The 21,274-nt window shown below is 41.1% G+C and overlaps 1 protein-coding gene across 4 annotated transcripts; it reads right to left on the bottom strand.

Moving 5' to 3' along the window:
- Positions 1 to 415: 415 nt before the first annotated feature.
- On the bottom strand, positions 416 to 20,232 carry aftpha (aftiphilin a). 4 transcript variants are annotated; one of them, XM_044342176.1, is made up of 10 exons: positions 20,080 to 20,232; positions 15,317 to 17,047; positions 12,743 to 12,936; positions 11,738 to 11,867; positions 11,071 to 11,127; positions 9,029 to 9,151; positions 7,878 to 7,941; positions 6,639 to 6,722; positions 4,146 to 4,269; positions 416 to 2,206 (listed from the first exon to the last, which is right to left on the bottom strand). In XM_044342176.1, exons 2-10 carry the CDS (start codon positions 17,009 to 17,011, stop codon positions 2,065 to 2,067), a joined length of 2,613 nt encoding a protein of 870 aa, XP_044198111.1. In that variant the 5' UTR covers positions 17,012 to 17,047; positions 20,080 to 20,232; the 3' UTR covers positions 416 to 2,064. The 4 variants fall into 4 exon arrangements, with proteins under 4 accessions (XP_044198111.1, XP_044198119.1, XP_044198128.1 ...); XM_044342184.1 differs by having other exon boundaries at positions 7,878 to 7,938; XM_044342193.1 differs by lacking the exon at positions 6,639 to 6,722.
- Between the last annotated feature and the right edge of the window lie 1,042 nt (positions 20,233 to 21,274).

Raw genomic sequence — 21,274 nt, 5'->3', positions numbered from 1 at the left:
TTGTAATATTACAAGACTTTAACAGTAGTAGTAAAGCATCAGAACGTTCTGTCGGTCAAATGATAAATGTGGATCAAGTTGTAGGTTTAATCAATAATAAAGCACTTTAGGACAATAAAATTAAAATAATTACATAATCTGAAAGTCACATAACGAGACGTGGAGGAGAAAAGCAGTCAGAAAATGGTTCAGTGGGTGGTTTTATGACTCAAAATTCAATAATTAAGGAAATAAACATTAATGCTCTGCTGGTGTCTGGCGAACTTTTTCTTGAAATTACAACTTTACTCTCGAAATCTCAGTTTCATCCACCAAAATAAATCTACTCGTCTTGTTGACACTTGAGCTACCAGGTTGATTTCTGACTTTATCACAAAAAAAAAAAACCCAAATAGAATAAAAAACAAGGTAACAGTTTCTCTTAAATTATTTTAATTTCTTGTGTACACTAAAAGTAAAATTTACACACTTATAGTCTCAAAAGAACCTGGGCATGCACGATAACCTTTTGACAGGCTCTTCAAGTGATTCAGTTTTTTTCCATAGGAATTTTCCCGTACATTTTACAGTCCATAGTTTAACTGTACACAGTCTAAAGCCACAGTGAACTATGATTACATCCATTTCATCTTTACAATGTGCAAAATCCTCCTGGGAGACGGGGCTGACAGTAGTATGAGCAAAAAAAAAAACAAAACAAAAAAAAAAACAAAAAATATGAGCGAGTAAGAGCTGCGACAACAAAAAAAGCACTTCATCTTAGGAACAGTGTACATAAACCCAACACATGGAAGCAGAAATTGGTCCCTTAATTCCCTTCTGATGTGAGTCGACCTTCACTGCTGAGAAACTTTCACCGAGTTTCAGTGGTTTTAACCAAAATGTCCCATTCTTCACCCCCCCACCCCCAAAAAAACAAAAAAAACAGTAAGAGAGTGGACACAAACAAGGAGAAGGGAAACTTTTTTTTTTTTTTATCTGCCGTGCACAACAGCGAGCACATCTGTCAGATTATATAACGTTGGAATAATAAAAAATAAAGCCTCCAAAAAAAAAAAAAAAAAAAAAAAAACGACAACTGAGGACACGTCAACTCGCCAGCGTTTGGTCGGTGGAAGTTTCCCAAACTAAAAAGATAAAACGGACAACAGTCATCCTGCGTATCTACTGAGGATGGATGCAGCAGTAGTGGGGAGGGGTGTGAGGGCATAATTTATGTTAAAAAGCTGCATTAAATTACAAAAAAAAGAAAAAAGAGGAAAAAAACACAGAATGGACGCTGCAAGTTAAAGAAAATCGGGTTAAAATCTACACCGACTGAAGGTAAAAACGAAGGCCTTTAAACACAACGAGGGGACAAAACATTCAGCTGGATTTTGCAGGCAGTGTGGTTTCAAGTCGATAAATATATATAGAGATTTTATATATATGTATATAAACATATTAATTTATACTTGTCACATATATTCCACTTCAGTTTGATTCAGCCAGTGTTTCGTTTCCTTCACAGACAGACATGAACACACTCCCAACCACAGACACGTAAAAACCATCCTCCAAAAAATCATCCAGAATTTAAAAAAAACAAACAAAAAAAAAAAAAAAACGGGTAAAATTAACCTTTTTATATCCCTGATTATATACACGATGATTCTTCTAGATATGAACAGCACACACACGTCTAAACCTTCCTCTATAAATTATCAGCTCTATAAGTTAATTATCTGATCTCCTAATGAATCTCCTAATCCTTTAAATGTGCAGACTCCCCCCCCCCCCCCCCCCCCTCCTCCTCGACATCCAAGCTGTTTCCATGGCGATAAATACTTTGATTTATTTTTAAAAAATTATAGGTTGGAAAAAACATAAGCGCAACTTTTTTTTTAAAAAAAATGTGAAAAGGAGGGAGGACCAAAGCTGCAGCAAAGACAAAAAAAAAATGGACCGAGGAGTCGGTGGGCGTGACCAGTGTCAAGGGGAGGGGCCAGAAAAAGAGTGTGAGGGGGTGGGGTGTGGGGGAAGGGGGGGGTGTCAGGAGGTGTGGTCAGTTGAGGAGGCGGGGCTTCAGTCTGGCGTGGCCTGGCAGCCCAGCGGCGTCAGCGTGGCGGGAAACATCAGCACCTTGGCCTGCATGAAGGAAAGGTCCGGCAGACCCGCGATCACTTTCGCCGCCTCCTCGCTCAGGTTCTCATCCTTCCTCGGCTTCCTGTCGAACACGAAGAGATAAAACTAAAATTAATAACAGTTGTTACAACAGCATGACGTTCAATATTCATAAAAGCCTGCGTCACTTAATGTCCTTAATGTCTGAGTCTCAAATAATAGTTTAAAAAAAACATTAAAGGACCAATTCATTCTTTTTCAAGTGTGTGTTAAAACAACCGTCAGGTGACTATGTGAACACTGACGGCTGTAATCATTCCTCCTGTTCATACTGGATATTATTAGACTTGTGATTATTGCAGCCAAAAAACACACGCTTGCTTTTCGATTGCGATATAATTTATAGTTTTAATATAGTTTGATGTGCTCTTTCTGCAGTAAAAATTGTAGGAATTGGGAAAAACTGCAAGCAAAGTGACAAATAATGCATCTGTTTTTTAACTACTATCAATGAATAGATTTATATAACCACTTCCTTTGATAAAAAGCATTCTGCATAACACAGAAACAGCTATATTTCAGAGCTTATTTTTTTAAATGTATTCTCTGAACATGAGAACCATTGGATCAAAGTTATGTAAAAAAGAAAATATTGTGCCCTTTTCTCTGTTTGAGGTAGATTATATCCATCTTTGCTGTCTGAACAACATCAACTTGTATTCTTCTGACTAAACGAATGCAAACCTCATTTAGGAAATGTTTTGCTCGGTTTGCAGCATTAATTTTTGTCGACAGGTGAGATCTGTTCATCTTCCAAGTTACCATGACATGAAATGTGACAATCGGTCCAAATCACAAGCGGTGTGTTGATTCTGCGTGGAATTCATGTGGAAAAGTTACGGTAATTTAGCAAAATTGCAGCTCTCACAAATATTGTAATTTCCTGGAGGGACGGTTAAAAGATCCTTCAAAATGTGTTTTCAATGGAAGTGATGGAGGCCAAAATCCACAGTGTGTCCACACAGTCATTTAAAAGTCTCTGTGAAGCTTCTATTCAGCTTCATCAGTCTGAGTTAGTCATATCAAGTGGATATCTGACACATTTACAGTCTTTTTAGCATCAAATTCCCTCTTTGTGTTTCCTCGGACAGTGTTTCCCTGTTGAGCTGCAGGTGGAAGTATAGTAACAAAAAGAGGAACTTTGGCTCTAAAAAGACTGTAATGTTGAAAGATATCTACTTGATTTGACTCATTTGGACGCTGAAGCTTCATATTATTCATTTTTGCACAGAAGGAGGACTGTGGATTTTGTCACTTCCATTGTAAGGTCATTATGAAGGGATCTTCTAATGTCAGTATGAACAGGAGGAATGATTACAGCAAGAAAAAACTTGTGTCAATGTTTGTTTGGGTTCCTGACAGACTTGATGAATTGTGCACTTATCCTTTAAAGTGTCACACAGCAGATAGGGGTCTGCTTGCTAATCCAGCGTTACTCTCTGTTGATGTAAGAAAGATATCTACTTGATTTAATTGGATAATTTATATTAGAAATGTTAGCATGCTAGGCTAATAGTGACAATCTGGATTAAACTACTTCCATGATGTAGGGTTTAGTTTTCAGGTTTAATGACAAAACTCAACACTAGAACGATAAAATCCCGGACTTGTTTCCATCGTTGTCGTTGTTGTACTGTGAGCGTGAGACATTCAGGGTCTCTGGAGTCGAGGGAAACTTCAGGACTGAATCACGAAAACAAAAATAACTCAGAACTTTAAGACGAAACTAAACTTCATCTGAAGTCGTGAGCGAGCTTCACGTGTCTTCAAAGTCATCATACAACATGTGTCTCATGTTTCGTCTGATGATAAATGATATTGAGGTCGATGATGACATCATCTCTAAAAGTTGGAGCTGAAACCAGCTGGTGGCTGATGTCACTCCTCAAGAAAACAAAAACAGGTTGATCACATGACGCGACCCCTGACACGCCTCTCTGTCGTCTGTGTGTCCACCCCCCCCTCCCTTTTTGATCTCTGACCTGGTGGAGGTGCTGGTCTTCTCCATGGTGGACATCAGGCGGGCGAAGGCATCTGCCACCCGGCTGCCGGAGCTGCTGGGGTCCAGCTTGGCGGTCGTCAGCTCGTACAGCTCGGGGTCCACGCCTTCAAAACAAGAGATGAAAAGAAAAAAAAGTTTAGAGACACTTCAACAAGCTCCGAAGTTCAAAGAGCAGCTGTCCGTCAGATCTAATCAGGGTCATCGCCACTCTGACCTCTTGACTGTTGGGGGAGTGAAGGCATCTGCACACCAACCTCAGTTTTATTCTTCTGTGGTGTTTTTTTTTTGTTTTCACAACTGACAAAAGATTCAAGTGAGGTGAACGCTGCACTGATGAATTAATTTCAGCTGCAGGAGAAACACACGCGACCAAATCATCAGAGTTTAAAAGGCTGCATTTCATTTTGTAGAGTTGCCAGTTTATTAGGTACATTAAGGTAAAACTAACACAACAGCCCTGTGATGAATGAATGAATCCTACCTGCATCAAGGTTTGTGTTGAAGTCTGCAGCAGGAAACATCTTGTGTCCAACAGTTTTCCAACATTTCTACTTTTATCTCTGACCTAAATAAATAATAAGATTTAAGACCTTATAAAAATATTTGTCCTGTTTTGATGAAGTTGAGATCCTGCCAGGAGGGACGTGATTGTGTTCATATGAGTTTCAGTCTCACATGTGCAAAGATGGAAGTTTGACTCACGAGACTGGTGCAAAGATGCACGTTCCCCCCCGTAAAAAAAAAAAGATCTTTCAGTACATTTATTCTCATCAAGCTTTTCATAAAACATCTCTCTTCTCACGAGACGTCTCCTCTGCAGCTCCTAAACATCAACAGAGACAGGAGTGGTTTCCTAAGTTAAGATGTTTTTACTCCTCGTTCTAAAAGTAGGAACAAAAATGCGTCTTTTTGGCCCAGTTGATGATGGGACACAACATACAATCTCTTTATTTTAAAGATGATGCTTGTGATGATCCCTTTGTGGTTGCCATTTATGTGGCGGAACTGATTCCCATTGAATACAGATGTTCTGTAAGAAGTCGGACAACCAGCTCCACATAAAGACATAAAAAATATAAAAAAAACAAATAATATTCACATGGAGAACCTCACAAGGTGTTGCACAATGGGAAACGTCCCCTTAATGAAATAATGCCTCTTTAATGTGAAAAAAATAAATAAAGCCTGCAGGTGTTCAGGCCATCGTGGGGCAAGCACAACGTCTTGCACGATGGCGCTAGGAAACCAATGCAGGACACTCAGGTTATGTTACGGTATTCCCTCCAAAAGTATCCTCACATCAGGAAGGAAAAGACCAGACAGAAGACATAAAAGAGAGTTTCTGTCTGACAAGCTTTTCAAATGAGGTCTGCAACCAGCGGAGGAAAGAACAGAGTAACCACGGTGTGCAGTTTCTCTCCTCTCTTAAACACCAGAAAAAGGGCGTCGTCACACCCCGATTGGCCGAGAGGGGAACGCACCCAGCTGCTCTCAACCACCACCTGGGGAACCGGTCCCCACACTCTGCACACAGAAGATCTGCATAAACCATCCAATCAACCCAGACATGCAACTATCCGAATTCAGAACGGGGAGACAGAGAAATGATAGCAAGTCCCATCGATGGTTGACTGCTACCAGAGACTTCCTGCTCTGAGAAGCTTGAAGCTCGACTGCAGACTGCTATGAAGGTCATATTATTCTGAAGAGAATAATACGTATTATAAATAATGAATGATTCCTCTCATAGTCTTCATCCTGAATACGAGCACTTAGCTTCTGACTGACCGGTTCAGATTTTCAAAATAAAGGTTGACCTGAACTCTTATAAAAACTCATTTGTCCATTAAGACTTTAATCAGCAGCGATGAAATGCTGTGTTGGTGCAACGATACATGATCAAAGAGCAGCATGTGCAACACCTCAGTTGTTGGTTGTATGTTGAACATGTGACATCCTGCTACAGCGTGGAATACGGGTGCAATATTATTTTCCTGTTTTATGAGCTGTGGTGGTTTTAATTGACGTCACTGGTCTTATAGTGTGTGTTTTTTTTGTTGTTTTGTTTTTGTATGAATGACGTAAAGGTTTGTATGTGAGTATGTTTTGGAGATAAATGTTTTGTGATTTCCCTAAGAGGACAATAAAGTCCATCTTATCTTATAAATACACACTACTACAGTTAATACAACTGTAGTAGTGACATATTTTGACAGTTAAACTATGTTCTGCTCAGGTGCTTCATTCGTTTTCTGTCCTTCACAAATGAGCTGCAAAGTCAGATTGCTCCATCTGTGAGCAGAACAATCTCACTCTGCTTTTACAAGAACTGAAGAAAAGTTCATCTCATTGGTGCTGATTCTAACAGACGAGTGTTATGAGTGAGAAGCAGAGACGGGATGTTAATTTAAAGAGGAGGGGGAGGAGGAGGAGGAGGAGGAGGAGGAGGAGGAGGCTGTGAGCAGCTGCTGACCTGGGATGGAGGGCGAGCTGGTGGAGCCAGAGTCCTCCACAGGACCAAAGAAATCCAGGTTTAACAGAGACGAGCCTCCGCTCGCTGCACAGCCGGGGAGGGGCGGCCGAGGTTAACAAACACAGAGAGAGAGAGAGAGAGAGAGAGAGAGAGAGAGAGACAGAGAGAGAGAGAGAGAGAGGAAACCAGAGACATGCAGCAGTGTCAGTGATCAGAGAGCAGAGCTAACAGACATGTTAGACCGTTTGGTGACTTCATGCAAAGCAGCCATGTTGTTTAGATTTTCATCGACACAAAAACAAAACAGCTGGAAATGATTCAGACTTAAAGGAAAAATCCACATTCACATATTCTCACTGAGGCGGGATCTCCAACAGCAGAACTTATTCTGGCACCGAGTGTCCGAAACACCGAGTACTGAAAACTGTCAAGAACTGAAAGGACTGAATGTTGATTTATTCTTTAAACAAGCCAAAGTTCTTGTAAGTCTACTTGTGTTTTGACAACATTTCACATTTGAAAACACGGTTTTGCAGTTTCCTGCAGTTTACAACCTTTTTTTTTTGCTTTTGACGCTTTAATATGAAGCAACGTCTACTTGTTTCACCGGCTGCATTTTGGATTAGAACTTATTTTGCTGTTAAAGTCTTAATGAGACCGTTGATCTCTGTGTAAAGATTTAGATAATAAATTCATTACAGTGATGTTAGAAGGCGAAACCAGACGCACATTTCTCTCTCTGCGTGTTTGACCGTCTTCTTCTGTGGTCTTTTAATTAATCTGACAGCATTCAGTTCAGACTTGTTGTCATGTTTAATTACTATCAAATTAACAATAAAAGGAGGGCATGTTTGATGGAAAAATTGCTCTTAAACCCGCGTCACAGTTAAAACCGACAGTGCTGAAATATTTAGTGTGGATTTTTCCTTTAACAAAGAATTATGCATCTACAAATGTTAATCTGGCTTCTACACACTCAAGTCGGGATGTGAAAACACCATCAGCCACATGTTTCAGACACGTTTCCAATCTGTTGTTGTGTTTTTTTTACCTGCTAGCATGTGATTGACTGTAACTCGTTAGAAGTGGCTGATGAGTTTACAGACAGAAGCTCCTACAGTGACTCTACGAGGGTCAGAAAGGTGAGAGAAACAAGACGGGAGCGGGCGTGGGAGTGGAGTGCGGGGTGTAGGAGGCGGCGGGGGGGGGGAGGGAGGGGAGAGGGGGGGGGTCACCTACCGTCCAGAGGGTTGGTAAGGCCACTGCTGCTCCAGTCGAACTGGACGGGTGGGAGCGCCTCCTGCTGGAGGACACGAGTTCAAACAGGCTGTGAGACTCATATGTGAGGAAGGGGGGTGTCATGTTGTCGCCCCCTGCTGTTTAAATCAATGTCCAAACTACAACATGAGGTGGATTACGTGTCTACTTCCTGTCAAACCGACTGGTTCCACAGAGTTCTTTAAATGATACGTTTTTATTGGGATTCTTGAGTTCATGAGGCCAGTTGTTCCAGATGTTCAGTGTTCCTGCAGTTCTGTCGAGCTCTTTGCAACAACAGTCATGTGGTTCTCATCTCACACATTTTGCAAAAAGGCAAATATGAGACATTTTTATGGTTTTCCCAAACTATCAGTAAATTAAAATGTCTTCATGGTGGGAAAAAGCAGCCTGGAGTTTGTGTTAATTAACACTACTGGTGTAAATAATAAGCAGGAGGGATTTTATATTTTTCTTACTGTCAACAAATCTCATAATAAATATTGTGACCAGACTTGACTTCTGGTTTATTTCCTTGTTTTTTTCCCCAGTCAAGACCAGTTTGTCTGAGCCACCTTTATGAAACAACCCTCAGGTCTCAGTGAAGATAACAGTAACAAGTTTATTTTACAGGTTATTTCATTTTATACTAATTTCCTGGAAGTTTTCGGAGTAATTTGCAGGTATTTAACGGTTCATTTTTAGGACATTTTACAGAGACGATGGTGCAAATGATTAGAAACCACTTCAAAGTTCATTTAGTTGGTAATTTTTCTTTAACAGACATAAAAATACTTTTCAGTGTAGAGTTTTGTGTGTCAAACTACATATTAGTGCATTAGGTTGTTTTTCAAAGAAATGCTACTTTTTTCGTAAGTCTACATTATTAAAGGTATTTTGCAAAGGAACATCTACGTATGAGTGGCTTCTTACTAACTAAAACAAATTAACACTTTTAACTTTTTTTCCTATAATTTAAACCAAATGTTCTAAAAATTAACCGTTAAATACCTGCAAATTACTCAAAAAAATCCAAGAAGTTAGAACAAAATTAAGGGACCTGTAAAATGAAGCGTTACAAGATAACTTCTGAGTATGTTTCAGTGTTTCGTTGTGCTACGTTGAGGTCCCACCTGGACTGTGTCTGAGGGACAGGAGCTTTTCTCAGGAGCCGCTGGAGGCGCCTGAGCTATAGAAGCGATCATCTCTGCTGCAGAGACGGGCTTCACGGGCTCTTTTGTTGGTTCCAGCATCCCCTACAAAACACACAGAGAGACACTGCTAATGACACCAAAGATTCAAAAGATAACAAATATATCAGGCTGAAACTTGGGGAATGTGTATAAAATGATGCACAAGACATGTAGAATATTCATGTTTATATACTACAGCAATAAAACTCTGGAGTTTGAATAGTTTTGGGTGTAAACATCAAACAGCTTCAACATGCTTCTGTTTGTTCAACTGAAGATTTTACATTATTTATGTATTTATATTGAAATCATTTGTTTTAATTTGTATGCTCTGCTTTCTTTGTATTTGTTTGATGTTTTTATATTCATATGTTGTGTTCATGTGTTTTATCCGATGCTGCATAACCAATTACCATTTGGGGACAAATTAAGTTAAGCAATTCAATAATGTAAATAATTAAAAAGTAATTGTCGTTTGACTAATTGAGTACTGTGTTTGTGACAGTGTTATTCACTCTGGGAAGAAGATGTTGTAGCTTTGACTTTAAGGACCAGTGTGAAGGATTTAGTGACATCTAGCGGTGAGCGGTCAGATCGCTTCTCTCACTCTTCCCTGTGAGAGCGTGGCACAGCAGCGTGTTGGAGAACCTACAGTGGCCACAAAACACGCAAAAAACACGACAGGCTCCCTCTAGAGCCAGAGTTTGGTTTGTCCGTTCTGGGCTACTATAGAAACATGGCGGGCTCCCTCTGTAGATATAAAGGGCTCATTCTAACGGTTCTTATTTTCAGGTATTTAAACACTAATTAAACATACTTATGAATATTATATTCCACTTCTGCCGAGCTAGATGCCACTAGATTCTACACACTGAACCTTTAAGAGATATTTTAAGAGGAAAATATACTGTAGAAGTCTCATTAGCTTCCGATTTGATCAGTATAACTTAAAATATATGAAATATTCAATGCTCAATTATTGCAATATGAGGCATGATACCTTCCTCTTTTAAACACAGTAGTGAATGAAACAGTCTCTGTCCACATGAACACACGTCTCGTCCTGCAGCTTATTGAACGAGCCGCCAAACAAACGTTCACCGCTAACGTCAGTTAGCAGCTAGATGCTAATTAGCTGCTCAGCTGCAGCTCATCAAACAGCGTGTAAACATACCTACAGACGTCACTTTAGACCTGTTAGATGCTGGTTTGATCGTTACCCTTCAAAATCCCTGTTAGCGACACGCTGTCTGTCCATGACTTGTACTTACAGCAGTTTGTTTACTTTGTCTTAAATCAGACATTAAATTTTGCAATTAATCTGCAGTTCATATTCCTGCTGAACCGTACGGATCAACTACGATCAGTTACACCACTAGTTTTTTATAATTGTTACTGATATCAATTCTCAAAAAATCTCATATATTGAGTTTGTAAAACTATATTTAAAATCTACAATAATTTACAGGCTTTTCATTGCGTCTTTTTGCTTTAACATGTTGCTCTCGTTTCCTTTTTTTCTCAGTTTTGATTCACAAACTCACTCACGGTTTCACATCACATGAGCACAAAGTCTTCATGTGTACAAAACAAAAACATCAATTATTTATTATTATTTATCACTATTAATTATTAAAACTGTAATTTTCATCATAGTTTTCATTGAGATCCTCTAATGACCTGTTTTGTTGAACCAACAGTCCAAAAAGCAGCAGATCTTCACATCTGAGAACCTGGAACATTTTTTTTTACTTAAAAAATGTTGCTGCTTAATTTTAAACTTATCATTTAACTGATTAATCATTTAAGCAAAATAAATGAATGAATATTTTCAGTTTCGGTGGACTAAACTTGCTGTTTGATGCTGTTTCGGTGTTGATAAATGGTTGATAAACTGTTGAGGTCTGACAACATATGAAACGGTGTCGAGTGAAGACGGATCAGCGCCGCTGAGGTGAAGGACGCCGAGACGGATGACTCACCAGGCTGGCGGCGTACATGGGCACGATGACCGGCTGCTTCTTCTGTCCGGTGAACAGCTGTGCAAATTTAAAAAAACAAAAAACAAAACAAAACAGCAGGTTAAAGAAACTCAGACACATCAGACAGCTTGTTACATAAAAAAACCTCCACAAGACGAAACACATCAAACTGGACTTTACATGTCACATGATCACATGATCACATACAACCTCTGCTGTTATGTAACTTAATTATTTATTGATCATATCACATTAAAATGTCACTTTCACATATTTCATTCACTTAATTTCTCTCTTTTTCTGGTTTTACATCCTGTTTCACAACTATTTTAATTCTTTTCTTTAAATAGATTTTACATTTTTAATTTAATTTTAATGTAATTTAGTTTATTTCTCTCTTTTGCTCTATTTTTATTCTATGTTGAGCAAACACCGAGACACATTCTTTGTATGCTGCATACCAGCAGAGGTTAATAAAGGTCACAGATTACTTGACGCCTCGTTAATTTCACTTCTAAAAATACATTTTTTTTACAGATCTGAAGTTTATCTGTACAAATTTATTCTGGCGTTTTGGCTCATTTAATATAAATGTACTTTAACTTTAAACTGCTTCCTGACTGTGATAGTGAGCTGTTGGTGCTCGGAGGGTCCAGCGGAGACTTACGATGTTCCGGGTGTCGATGCCCAGACAGCAGAGTAGTGCTTTGTTGCAGTAGGAGCCCCCCCACTGATATCTGAGGCCCAGCGCCTCGTGGATGTCCTGCAGCTGCGTCCACACGCTGCCACGCACGGCCCTGCACGAGACGACCAGACGCAGCAGAGTCAAAGACGTCAAAGTATCACATCAGGCTTTAAATGTTCATTAAATAAAACTAAACCAGAGATAAAACTATTATATAAAAACACCTGAAACAAATAGAAAGAATAACAACTGGTCAACGATTCTCAAACTTCTGAGATGTGACGTCTTTTCCCCCCAAAAACAATTAATTAATAAACTGGTTGATAGAAAATCATCATTTCCTTTAGTTTAAAAGGTCTTATTCAGGTATCAGATATACATACAGAACGTTGGTTTGCCACAGAGCTGCAACTAATCATTATTTTCATTATCAATTAATCCGTCTATTATTTTCTTGATTAATTGATTAGTTGTTTGGTCCATAAAATGTCAGAAAAGGGTAAAAAATGTCCAAATGTGACGTCTTTAAATGTCTCGAATATATTCAGTTTACTGTCAGAGACGACTGAAGAAACTAGAAAATATTCACATTTAAGAAGCTGGAAGAGTCAAAACTATTAATTGATTATCAAAATAGTTGGCCATTCATTAACTAGTTGCAGCTCAAGTCGACCAAATATCATAAACTGACTCTATTAAATGAACCAAACCTCTGAAAAGAAGCTCAGACATGAAACATCTGTCACATTGATTTGCTGTTAATTGTCTTAATTCATTTGTTTACTTGATGTAAACTGACATCAATTAATCCATAAATTAAGTGAATGATTCTCAGTTTGTAGATGAGGATTAAAGCCGTCGTTAAGACCAGACAAATCTTTCACATGTCAACAGAAAGAAGAACACAAAGGAAACAAAGGAAACGTGTTCTGATTCGCTGGCGTCCGTGTTTCACGTGTAAACGTCGTGACCCGCCGACTGACTCACCTGTTGCATGGCGACCTCTTCTTCTCCTCGTCGCCTCCTGGCTGCTGCTGCGGCGCCAGTTTGTCCTCCGGAGGCTCCAGCAGGATCTTCAGGGACAACACTTCCTCCTCCACCTGGGTGGCGGCTGCGGCGGCGGCGGCGGTCTGAGGGAAGCTGCTGTGAAACAGCTTCTCCAGACGGCTCGACAGCGACGCCTGCGGCCACAGAGACGACAACAGCTGTTTCTAGAGAATCTAACATGATCAAACTCTTCATAATGAGGGTTTTAATAGTTTTTGAACGACGGAGGCTTTAGATAAACGTTTGTTAATCGATTCCACAAATTTACCACATGCGAGCTGTGACTTACGACATGAGATCATTTCCTGTTTCGTTCGTTTTAACACATTTAACCAATAAGAAGAAACAGAACACTAGTGACTCATGCAATCTGGAGGACAGCAGCATCATATGTGATGTTAGCGTGGAAGAGTAGAGCTGCAGTGATGAGCCAATTAAATCGATCAGTTGCCGACTATTAACCCTCCTGTCGTCTTCCTGTCAACTGTGCAACCTTTGTCCTCCCAGGTCAATTTTGACTCAGGAGGACAAAAGTGCACAGAAGTAGTGATCATGACTTTAACTTGCAAAGTGTGTGTTATGGAACCATCCATGTGATTTTCAGGCAATTAGATGAAAGAAAACCAGATATTCTGATATAAAAAACATTTGAAAACGGGTCAAATTTGACCCGAAGACGACAAGAGGGTTAAATTAAACCACCAGCTGTTTAGATTATCAACTATAAAAGTCCAAATTCTTTGATTCCAGCTTCTTAAATGTGAATATTTGCTGGTTTCTATGGCAGGAAGCTGAATATCTTTCATCATTTTGGTGTTTTGGAAACACTGATGAACAGTTTTCACCATTTTCTGACTTTTTACACCAAACAACTAATCGATTACTTGAGACAAACTGCTTCCGTCGGTTCTGGACCTAAACTGTCTTCCTCAAAGACGCCTCTGACAGTAGCTGCTGTAAAAGGAACAACAGTCATGCTTTGGATTTTTAATCAATGAGAACGCATCTCAGTTTTCACCCCCCAGTTTCCTTCTGGCTGTCACACTGGTCATACTGGCCTCACCGTGAACCGGGACGTCCTGCATTTCTGCTACAGCTGCTGAGAGTGAAGAGTTACTACGAGTCTGTGTCTTAATCTGAGAGGAATGTTTCTTCAGTCCAAATACCTGCGACCGGATCACATTCCTGAGGGCGGAGCCTGCAGGGAGTTCCTCCAATCTCTGAATAAACGTCAGCGCGTGTGTGTGTGTGTGTGCGTCACTGCTCCTCCACACCTATCCCTCCACCTCCATCAACACCTCCTGACTCCCTTTTTTTCCTCCCTTGTAGGTGAAGTTCTTCTTCGTGGGTTTTGTTGGTACGAGGAGCTCAGAATATAACATGGAACTGATGTTTCCTCTTTTGGTTTTTGTGGACGAGCTGCTAGTTAAGTTTTTCCCATTTTCTTGTTTCCGCATACTGTGTTTGTGTGTGTGTGTGTATGCGGGGTCGTCATGGTAACCAGATGAAGTGACACATTTTGACTAACAAATATCCTTCAAATTTAATTTTTGTCACGACTGAATCTGATTTAACTTTTAAATAAATTAAATAAAACAAGAATATTATGGGCAGAGTTATTCATCTTGATCATTTTTTGAGTCTGGGGTTTTTTTTTTTTTTTGTTTAACTAATTTTACTCCTCAGAAAATAATCAGTTATACCAAAACAATCATGAAAAACATACATTTACCTCACAGAGAGGCTCTAAGAAAAAGCGTCTAGATTGATGTTGTTCTTTCATTGTACAAAATAATGACAAGTTGCATTATGGGAAATGTAGGAACCAGCTTTCTTTGGTCCATATTAAAAAGGACTAAAAGTCAGGACACCTTTAAGATTTGAATACTAATATTTTTAACTTTTACATTGAGTTTTTTTTTTTTTTAATGTTAATGATATTAATTCTAGAAGAAATTAAACATATTAAGTTTGTAAAACAGGGTTTAAAACCTACAATAATTAACAGGCTTTTCATTGTACTTCTGCTTTCCCGTCCTTCTCGTTCACCCGTGGTGGAATGTAAACATGCAGATAGTATCTGTCACCCAGATCTCTCCGCACAGCAGCACAATGTAGCTGCTCACAAGTAAGCCGATACCCTCGCTGTGAACAGTTTTCTTTGGAACGACCTCAACTTCCTACTTCCTACCAAACAAATAGTCCCTGTGAAAACTGCTGGCGCTGTGTTCTGTGAATTATACAGAGAAGTATGTTTCTAGAAAAAAAAAAGCTGCGTTCCTGTTGAGTGTAATTTATTAATGCTGAAGTTCTTCTCCTCCCTCCACAGACTGCAGATGAAAATGAGCTTTTAGGTGCATTTAATATGTTGTGATGAATAAAAAATTAAATAAGAGTATAAATACTGAATTGTGTGGTTTTTTTGTGCTGCCATTTTTAACATCTTTATCTTGTTGTTGTTGCACATAAATAAAATAACTTCATGGATGCGGTTTTATTTCCCAGTCTGCTTACCGACTGCGTGTCCGTCCTGCTGGTTTGCTCGCTGAAGGCCGGAGGTTCACTTTCATGCCAGTCCTCCTCTCTGCTCCCTGCAGGAGGAGCGGTGCTCTCCTCCGAGCTGAATGCTGCCCAGGACTCCTCCTCCTCCTCTTCCTCCTCCTCCTCCCGCCGCCGCCGCTGCTGCTCCGGCTCCCCGAAGGCGCTCCACCCTGCGTTCGCTTCGCCCTCTGCGCCCTCAACAGCTGAGCTGAAATTCCCAAAACTGTCGCTGACGGGGAAGTCTGCGAACTTGCCTCCGTCCTCCCCCTCGGTTCCACCGCTGTGAAATTTGGGGGAGTTGAAGTCACCGAAGTCGTCTTCGTCGTCCTCGGCGGCCGCAGCTTCCTGCTGAGGAGGAGGAGGAGGAGGAGGAGAGCCGTGTGACCTGCTCTCGTCCTGCTGAACCTCCAGCTTCTCAAAATCAGCGAAGCCCTGACCGCCGAAGGAGCCGGCGTCTCCGAAGTCCCCGAAGTCCTCGTCGTCCTCGGCCAGCTGGCTGTGGTCGGCGGGCGTGGCGGTGTCCTCTTGGAGGGGCGGAGAGGGCACGGAGCCCGTGGTGCTCATGTCGCCGTACTCCTCCAGAGCGTCTGTCGACAGCGGCCGGCCGAACGACGTCTCGGTCTCCGTTTCCGTCTCGGTCTCGTTCCCCGAGCCCTTCCCGTCTGACCGTCCCGCCTCGCCGTCTGCGGCGGTGTCGGGCGAGAGGTCGCTTTCGTTGCAGCCCAGCGCGGCGTCTTTGGAGTCATCCCCGTCGGCTACATCCACCCCGTTCAGCGTGAGGGGTTTCTTAGTGCAAACTGCCTCAGAGTGCTCGTGTGCAAAGGCTACGTCCCTTTGTTGAGAGTCAGCATCCGTGCGAGAGCCCCGGTCCGTGTTGCACGAGCCGTCCGGGGCCTCGGCGGGAACAGATATGGAATCAGAGCCGGACGTGTCGGGTCCAGTTCTGTTTGTGTCCCTGACACTGTCCTCTGAAGTTGTTCCCTGCTCTACATTACAGTGCTCTTCATGGCAGACGGCCTCCGCTGGCCAGCTGCCCTCTGTGGGATTGTCCAAGTCCTCGTTTGCCGTCTGGCTGACGTGTCCTTCAGCATTGGAAAAAGCAGCAAAGTCTGCAAAATCGTCCTCCGGGCTGCCGACAGGGACGCCGCCCGTGTCCTCAGTGGACGTTCCTTTTATATGAGAGTGGACAGAATCGTGCGAGGAAGGGCTTCCCTGAACGTCGAAGGTTGCAAACCCGTTTGTTAGCACCTCTGTACCTCCGCCGTTGCAATCAGCGGGCTGACTGCCAGCTGTGGTGCTCACGGAGAGATCCAGAGAGCTGGAGAGGACCTTTTTCACCTCAGTTCTTTCTGAAGGACCGCTGCCCAGGTGGCCCGCCGGCACGACGCCATTAGCCTTGGACAGCTCGTTGGCGGGGTTGTGGGTGCCGTTAGAGGAGCCGTGGCTGAATCCGATCACCCCTCGGTTGTTGATGAGCTCGGGCGGGGAGGTGGCGGCCAAAGCCTGGGTCTGGTTGAAAGTGGTCGGGGTGTCAAATTCGGTGAAGCTGATGCTGTTCGGTACGCCGGAGAAAGTGCCGAAGTCTCCGAACTCGTCGTCCTCTTCCTCGGCGCCGTCCTCCATCGGGGGCGGAGAGGAGGAGTACATGCGGATCACGTCGGGCTCCATGATTCTCTGGCGATCAACGAATCCTCCTGGCTACACCTGACGACGACGAGAGAGAGAGAAAAGACATTAAGATTAAAAATACGTGTGTTTAAGCCGCATTCTGGCTGAACACTAACAAGTAAATAAGAGCAGCTCTCAGTGCTGCTCCAGGACCAATTAACATGATGTGAGGTTTGAATTGAATTAGTAAAAAACACTAAAAAGAGGACAGACTGACGTTAAACCGACAGTAATGAGGTGGTGATAAGAAAACGTCTCTTTCATACAGAAAATTAAAAGGCAGAGCTGAAACAGATCGACACGTCCGACTTTACAAACTCTTGAGTTCATGTGATGTTTACACTGATTTGGTGAGTAACCTCAGGGAAACATGTGGTCGAGCAGCACCGACTGCTGTTGGGAGACTGAAAACTAACTGTGTTTCTGTTTGCACTTGTATTTATTTAGTCGCTTCCTACTGAACTCTGTTAGTCCATCTGCATGTTTTGGTTTTTTTTAACCCCAAACTGAAGCAGAGACGTTGTCGTTGTACAAAACTTCTGAACACATTCCTTGTGACATTTCTTCAGTCTGCAGAGTTTCTGGACGTCTTCCAAAACCCTTATTTTTGTGTGTGTGTTTACAGACGGTTCTGTCTCTGATTTCTTTGCCACGTTGCTTCACTTTGTGCCAAACAATGTGGCTGTCTGTCATTGTTGATAACGGCAACAGAAACAAGCAACAAAAGTTCAACTTTAGGCAACTTTTTGAAGCTAAACTAATGTAAAATGAAGTAGAATTTGGATCTAGAGAGTATTTGAGGATTATAAACACATCTTCCAAAAACTGAATCTGGTTTGTTGGATGCAGCTGAATTCTGTGACTTATGATGTCGCCATCACAACAGACGTTGGTGATTTTACACAGCTGTTATTTCACAAATGATTTTATAGGATTTATAGGGAAATATACAAGTTGTGAGACATGTAAGTGCATTATGAAGAGGACGTGATCTGCTGTTTGCACCATCAATAACACACTTTGGGTTTTTTTTTTGGCAGTTAATTGGTGGTGAAACATTATCACCAGAAAATGAATCATTAACTCTTTTAATAATTGACTAATCATTTACAAAAGCAAAATCATTATTTGCTCGTTCCAGCTTCTCAATGTGAGGATTTTTGTCTGTTTTTATTGATTTATCCCTGTAAATTGATTATCTTTGTGCTGTTGATTGTCGATCTTAACATCTTCACTTTAGGCTCTGAGAAAGAGAAAGTAGCACATTTTATAGTCTAAATGATTAATGGATTAAAATAGACTAATAAACCGATTTATTTATAATGAAAAATAGTCGTTAGTTCAAGCCCCAATTAGAATGAATGAACTGGAAGTGTACCAAATAAACACTGTGTCTATTTTAGCTATAATCACTGTCTGTTATTAGGAACATAAGACCTGTAAAAAGAATCGTTAGACAGAAGTTTCTGATGTCGAAATGATGATTATTTGAGGAGTTTCTCACCACACAGACTTGTAACTGACAGAATAATCCGTGTTTGCATTTTCAACCACCAACGAGAGCAGTGGGTGGCGTCTAAAACGTCTGTTTGCTTTGTTGGCTTTATCTCATTGAATACCTGCGAGCAGGCAGTTTACACCCAAGCAACACTGACCTGGACTACAGACATGCAAGTCCTGAAAGACCAGTTAACGGTGGAGGAACAGTTTGTAGAAAGAAAGCGAAACACAAATGTTTTTCCTGTTACTACTTTGTCCTCCAGGATCTATGGCTCCATCTCCATTAAGCATTTAATTTGTCTTGTCTGCTGAACTCACTGAACTTCTCAGCAAAGTGGGTTGAGCTTCAGAATAAGAAGTTCAAGAGACTGTTAAGCAGCGTTGGAAAGTAACTTTATACATCTACTCAAGTACTGTACTTACAATCCTGAGGTACTTTTTTCTTCTTTCCTCTCCCATTAATCATCTCACCACCCCTCAGATTTATCTGCTGACCCTTTGGAGGGCCCGACCCCTAGGTTGGGAACCACTGGACTAAACTAGCTAACTGTATATAAAGTAGTGTAAACTAGCTCCACCTCCAGCAGCTACAACAGTAACATGCTGCTCTAACACTGATGCTTCACTATTAATAATCTAATGATGTCATATATAATAATATATCAGTCAGAGGGACCAAACCACTACTTTTACTGCAATACTTTAACTACATCAAGCTCATAATACTTATGTACTTTTACATAAGTAGGAATTTTTATGCAGTACTTTTACTTACAGTGGGGTATTTCCACATTGCTGTAGTGGTACTTTTACTGCAGTAAAGGATCTGAGTACTTCTTCCACCTCTGTATTTTAGGTGAAAGCAGCTGTTTTGAACCGGCGTTTTAACATAAAGTCAAAGTGAGTTAATCTGTTAGCATTTATACACGAGCTGTCACCTCCATGAGAAGGTTAGCCTCCTTTGACAGCCGTTTATCTCCCAAACTGCACACTCAGCTCTGTGGGTTTAAATAAATGTCTCGAGTTTAGCTTCAAGTTTAACACATTTTCCTTCACTTTAACTAACGCTGATCAGAAGCTAGGAGGCTAACGTAGCGAGCTAACAGTGCTGGTGTTGGCTCAGTAGAAACCTAGAAGCTGAGGAGTGTTTTTACTAAACATAATACTAATAATTAGGATTAATCTGTCATAAAACTAACAGTTAAATTAGCATTCACTAGCAGGCAGCTAATGAAACTAGAAGGCCGAAACACTTCGCTGAGATGGGGTGTAACGGCTAACTTAGCTAGCCTGATTAGCATGTGTAAAAAGCCTAAAAAACAGAGGTAACATCTTATTAGTTTGCCGAGTCGGTTATATTATATTAACTACAACCACACACAGCCTTCTTGTGTGTGTATAGCTATAGCAACGGTATCACATACACGTAGCTGAGTGACAAGTCAGCTTGCTAACTGCGCAGCTAGCTGATACTTACGACAACAACAACTAGCATCGTAGCTCGTCCTCCTCTCGGCTCGGTTTGACAGCAGGTGTCTTCCTAACAGAAAACAAACAGGTGTACTAACCGTGAGATGCTGCCCGCTGATGCCCATGACTCGGATAAAGACGGCGCTGTCCAGGTGGAGCCAGGTGAGGTGGCGCAGGACGGCTGGAAGTGAAGCCGGAGCTGAAGGTTGAGTCAGCCGGCTGCTGCTGCTGCTGCTGCTGCCCGAACTCAAATACCCAGCATGCACCGCTGCGGCAACTCGTCTCTGAGCTGCTTCAACACAAACTTTTCATGGTTAACAGGTTCTGTGGTTTAAAACCAGAAGTGGAAGTATTCACATCCTTTACTGAAGTAAAAGTACCAATACAGAAATGTAAAATACTCCATTACAAGTAAAGTCCTGCATGAAAAATCCTACTACAGTAAAAGTACATAAGTATTATGAGCTTGATGTAGTTAAAGTATTGCAGTAAAAGTAGTGGTTTGGTCCCTCTGACTGATATATTATTATATATGACATCATTAGATTATTAATAGTGAAGCATCAGTGTTAGAGCAGCATGTTACTGTTGTAGCTGCTGGAGGTGGAGCTAGTTTACACTACTTTATATACAGTTAGCTAGTTTAGTCCAGTGGTTCCCAACCTAGGGGTCGGGCCCCTCCAAAGGGTCAGCAGATAAATCTGAGGGGTGGTGAGATGATTAATGGGAGAGGAAAGAAGAAAAAACAAAGTTCTGATACACAAATCTGTTTTCAGGTTTTGGACTTTTTCTCTAATCTTTGATTTTTGCTGAAATATTGGATCATTTGAACATTTATTGAAATGAAAGCATGTGAGAAGTTTAGAGGGAAAAATCACTATTTGGTGGAGCTGTTAACAACTCATAGACATGTGAAATGTGACCCTGACTGTTCTTTATTCTTTATTCTTTATCTGGACCCCCATTAGCTTCCACAAAGTGGTCGCTAGTCTTCCTGGGGTCCACACAAAAACAACAACAATAAAAACAAACAATAATTAAAATCACACTGTATCAATAAAACAAAAAAAGGCAAAACAAGCCAAATATAAAGATCAGAAAATAAGCAAAATGACTCTACATATGAAACAATGAACAATTACAATGAAAGTAAAAACACAAATATACAACATATTCCAAGCAGAAGAAGTTCTATAAAGAACTTCTCATCATATAATTTGTTTGTGGATTTGGCACCAGATGACCAGTGCTCACTTGATGTGTATTATACCCAAGACAAAAACCAGTATAAAC

The sequence above is a fragment of the Thunnus albacares genome, chromosome 3 (genome assembly GCF_914725855.1).
Source record: "Thunnus albacares chromosome 3, fThuAlb1.1, whole genome shotgun sequence".
NCBI lineage: Eukaryota > Metazoa > Chordata > Actinopteri > Scombriformes > Scombridae > Thunnus > Thunnus albacares.
The sequence above is the reverse complement of the archived record's forward strand: the minus strand, read 5'-3'. Positions and strand labels throughout refer to the sequence as shown.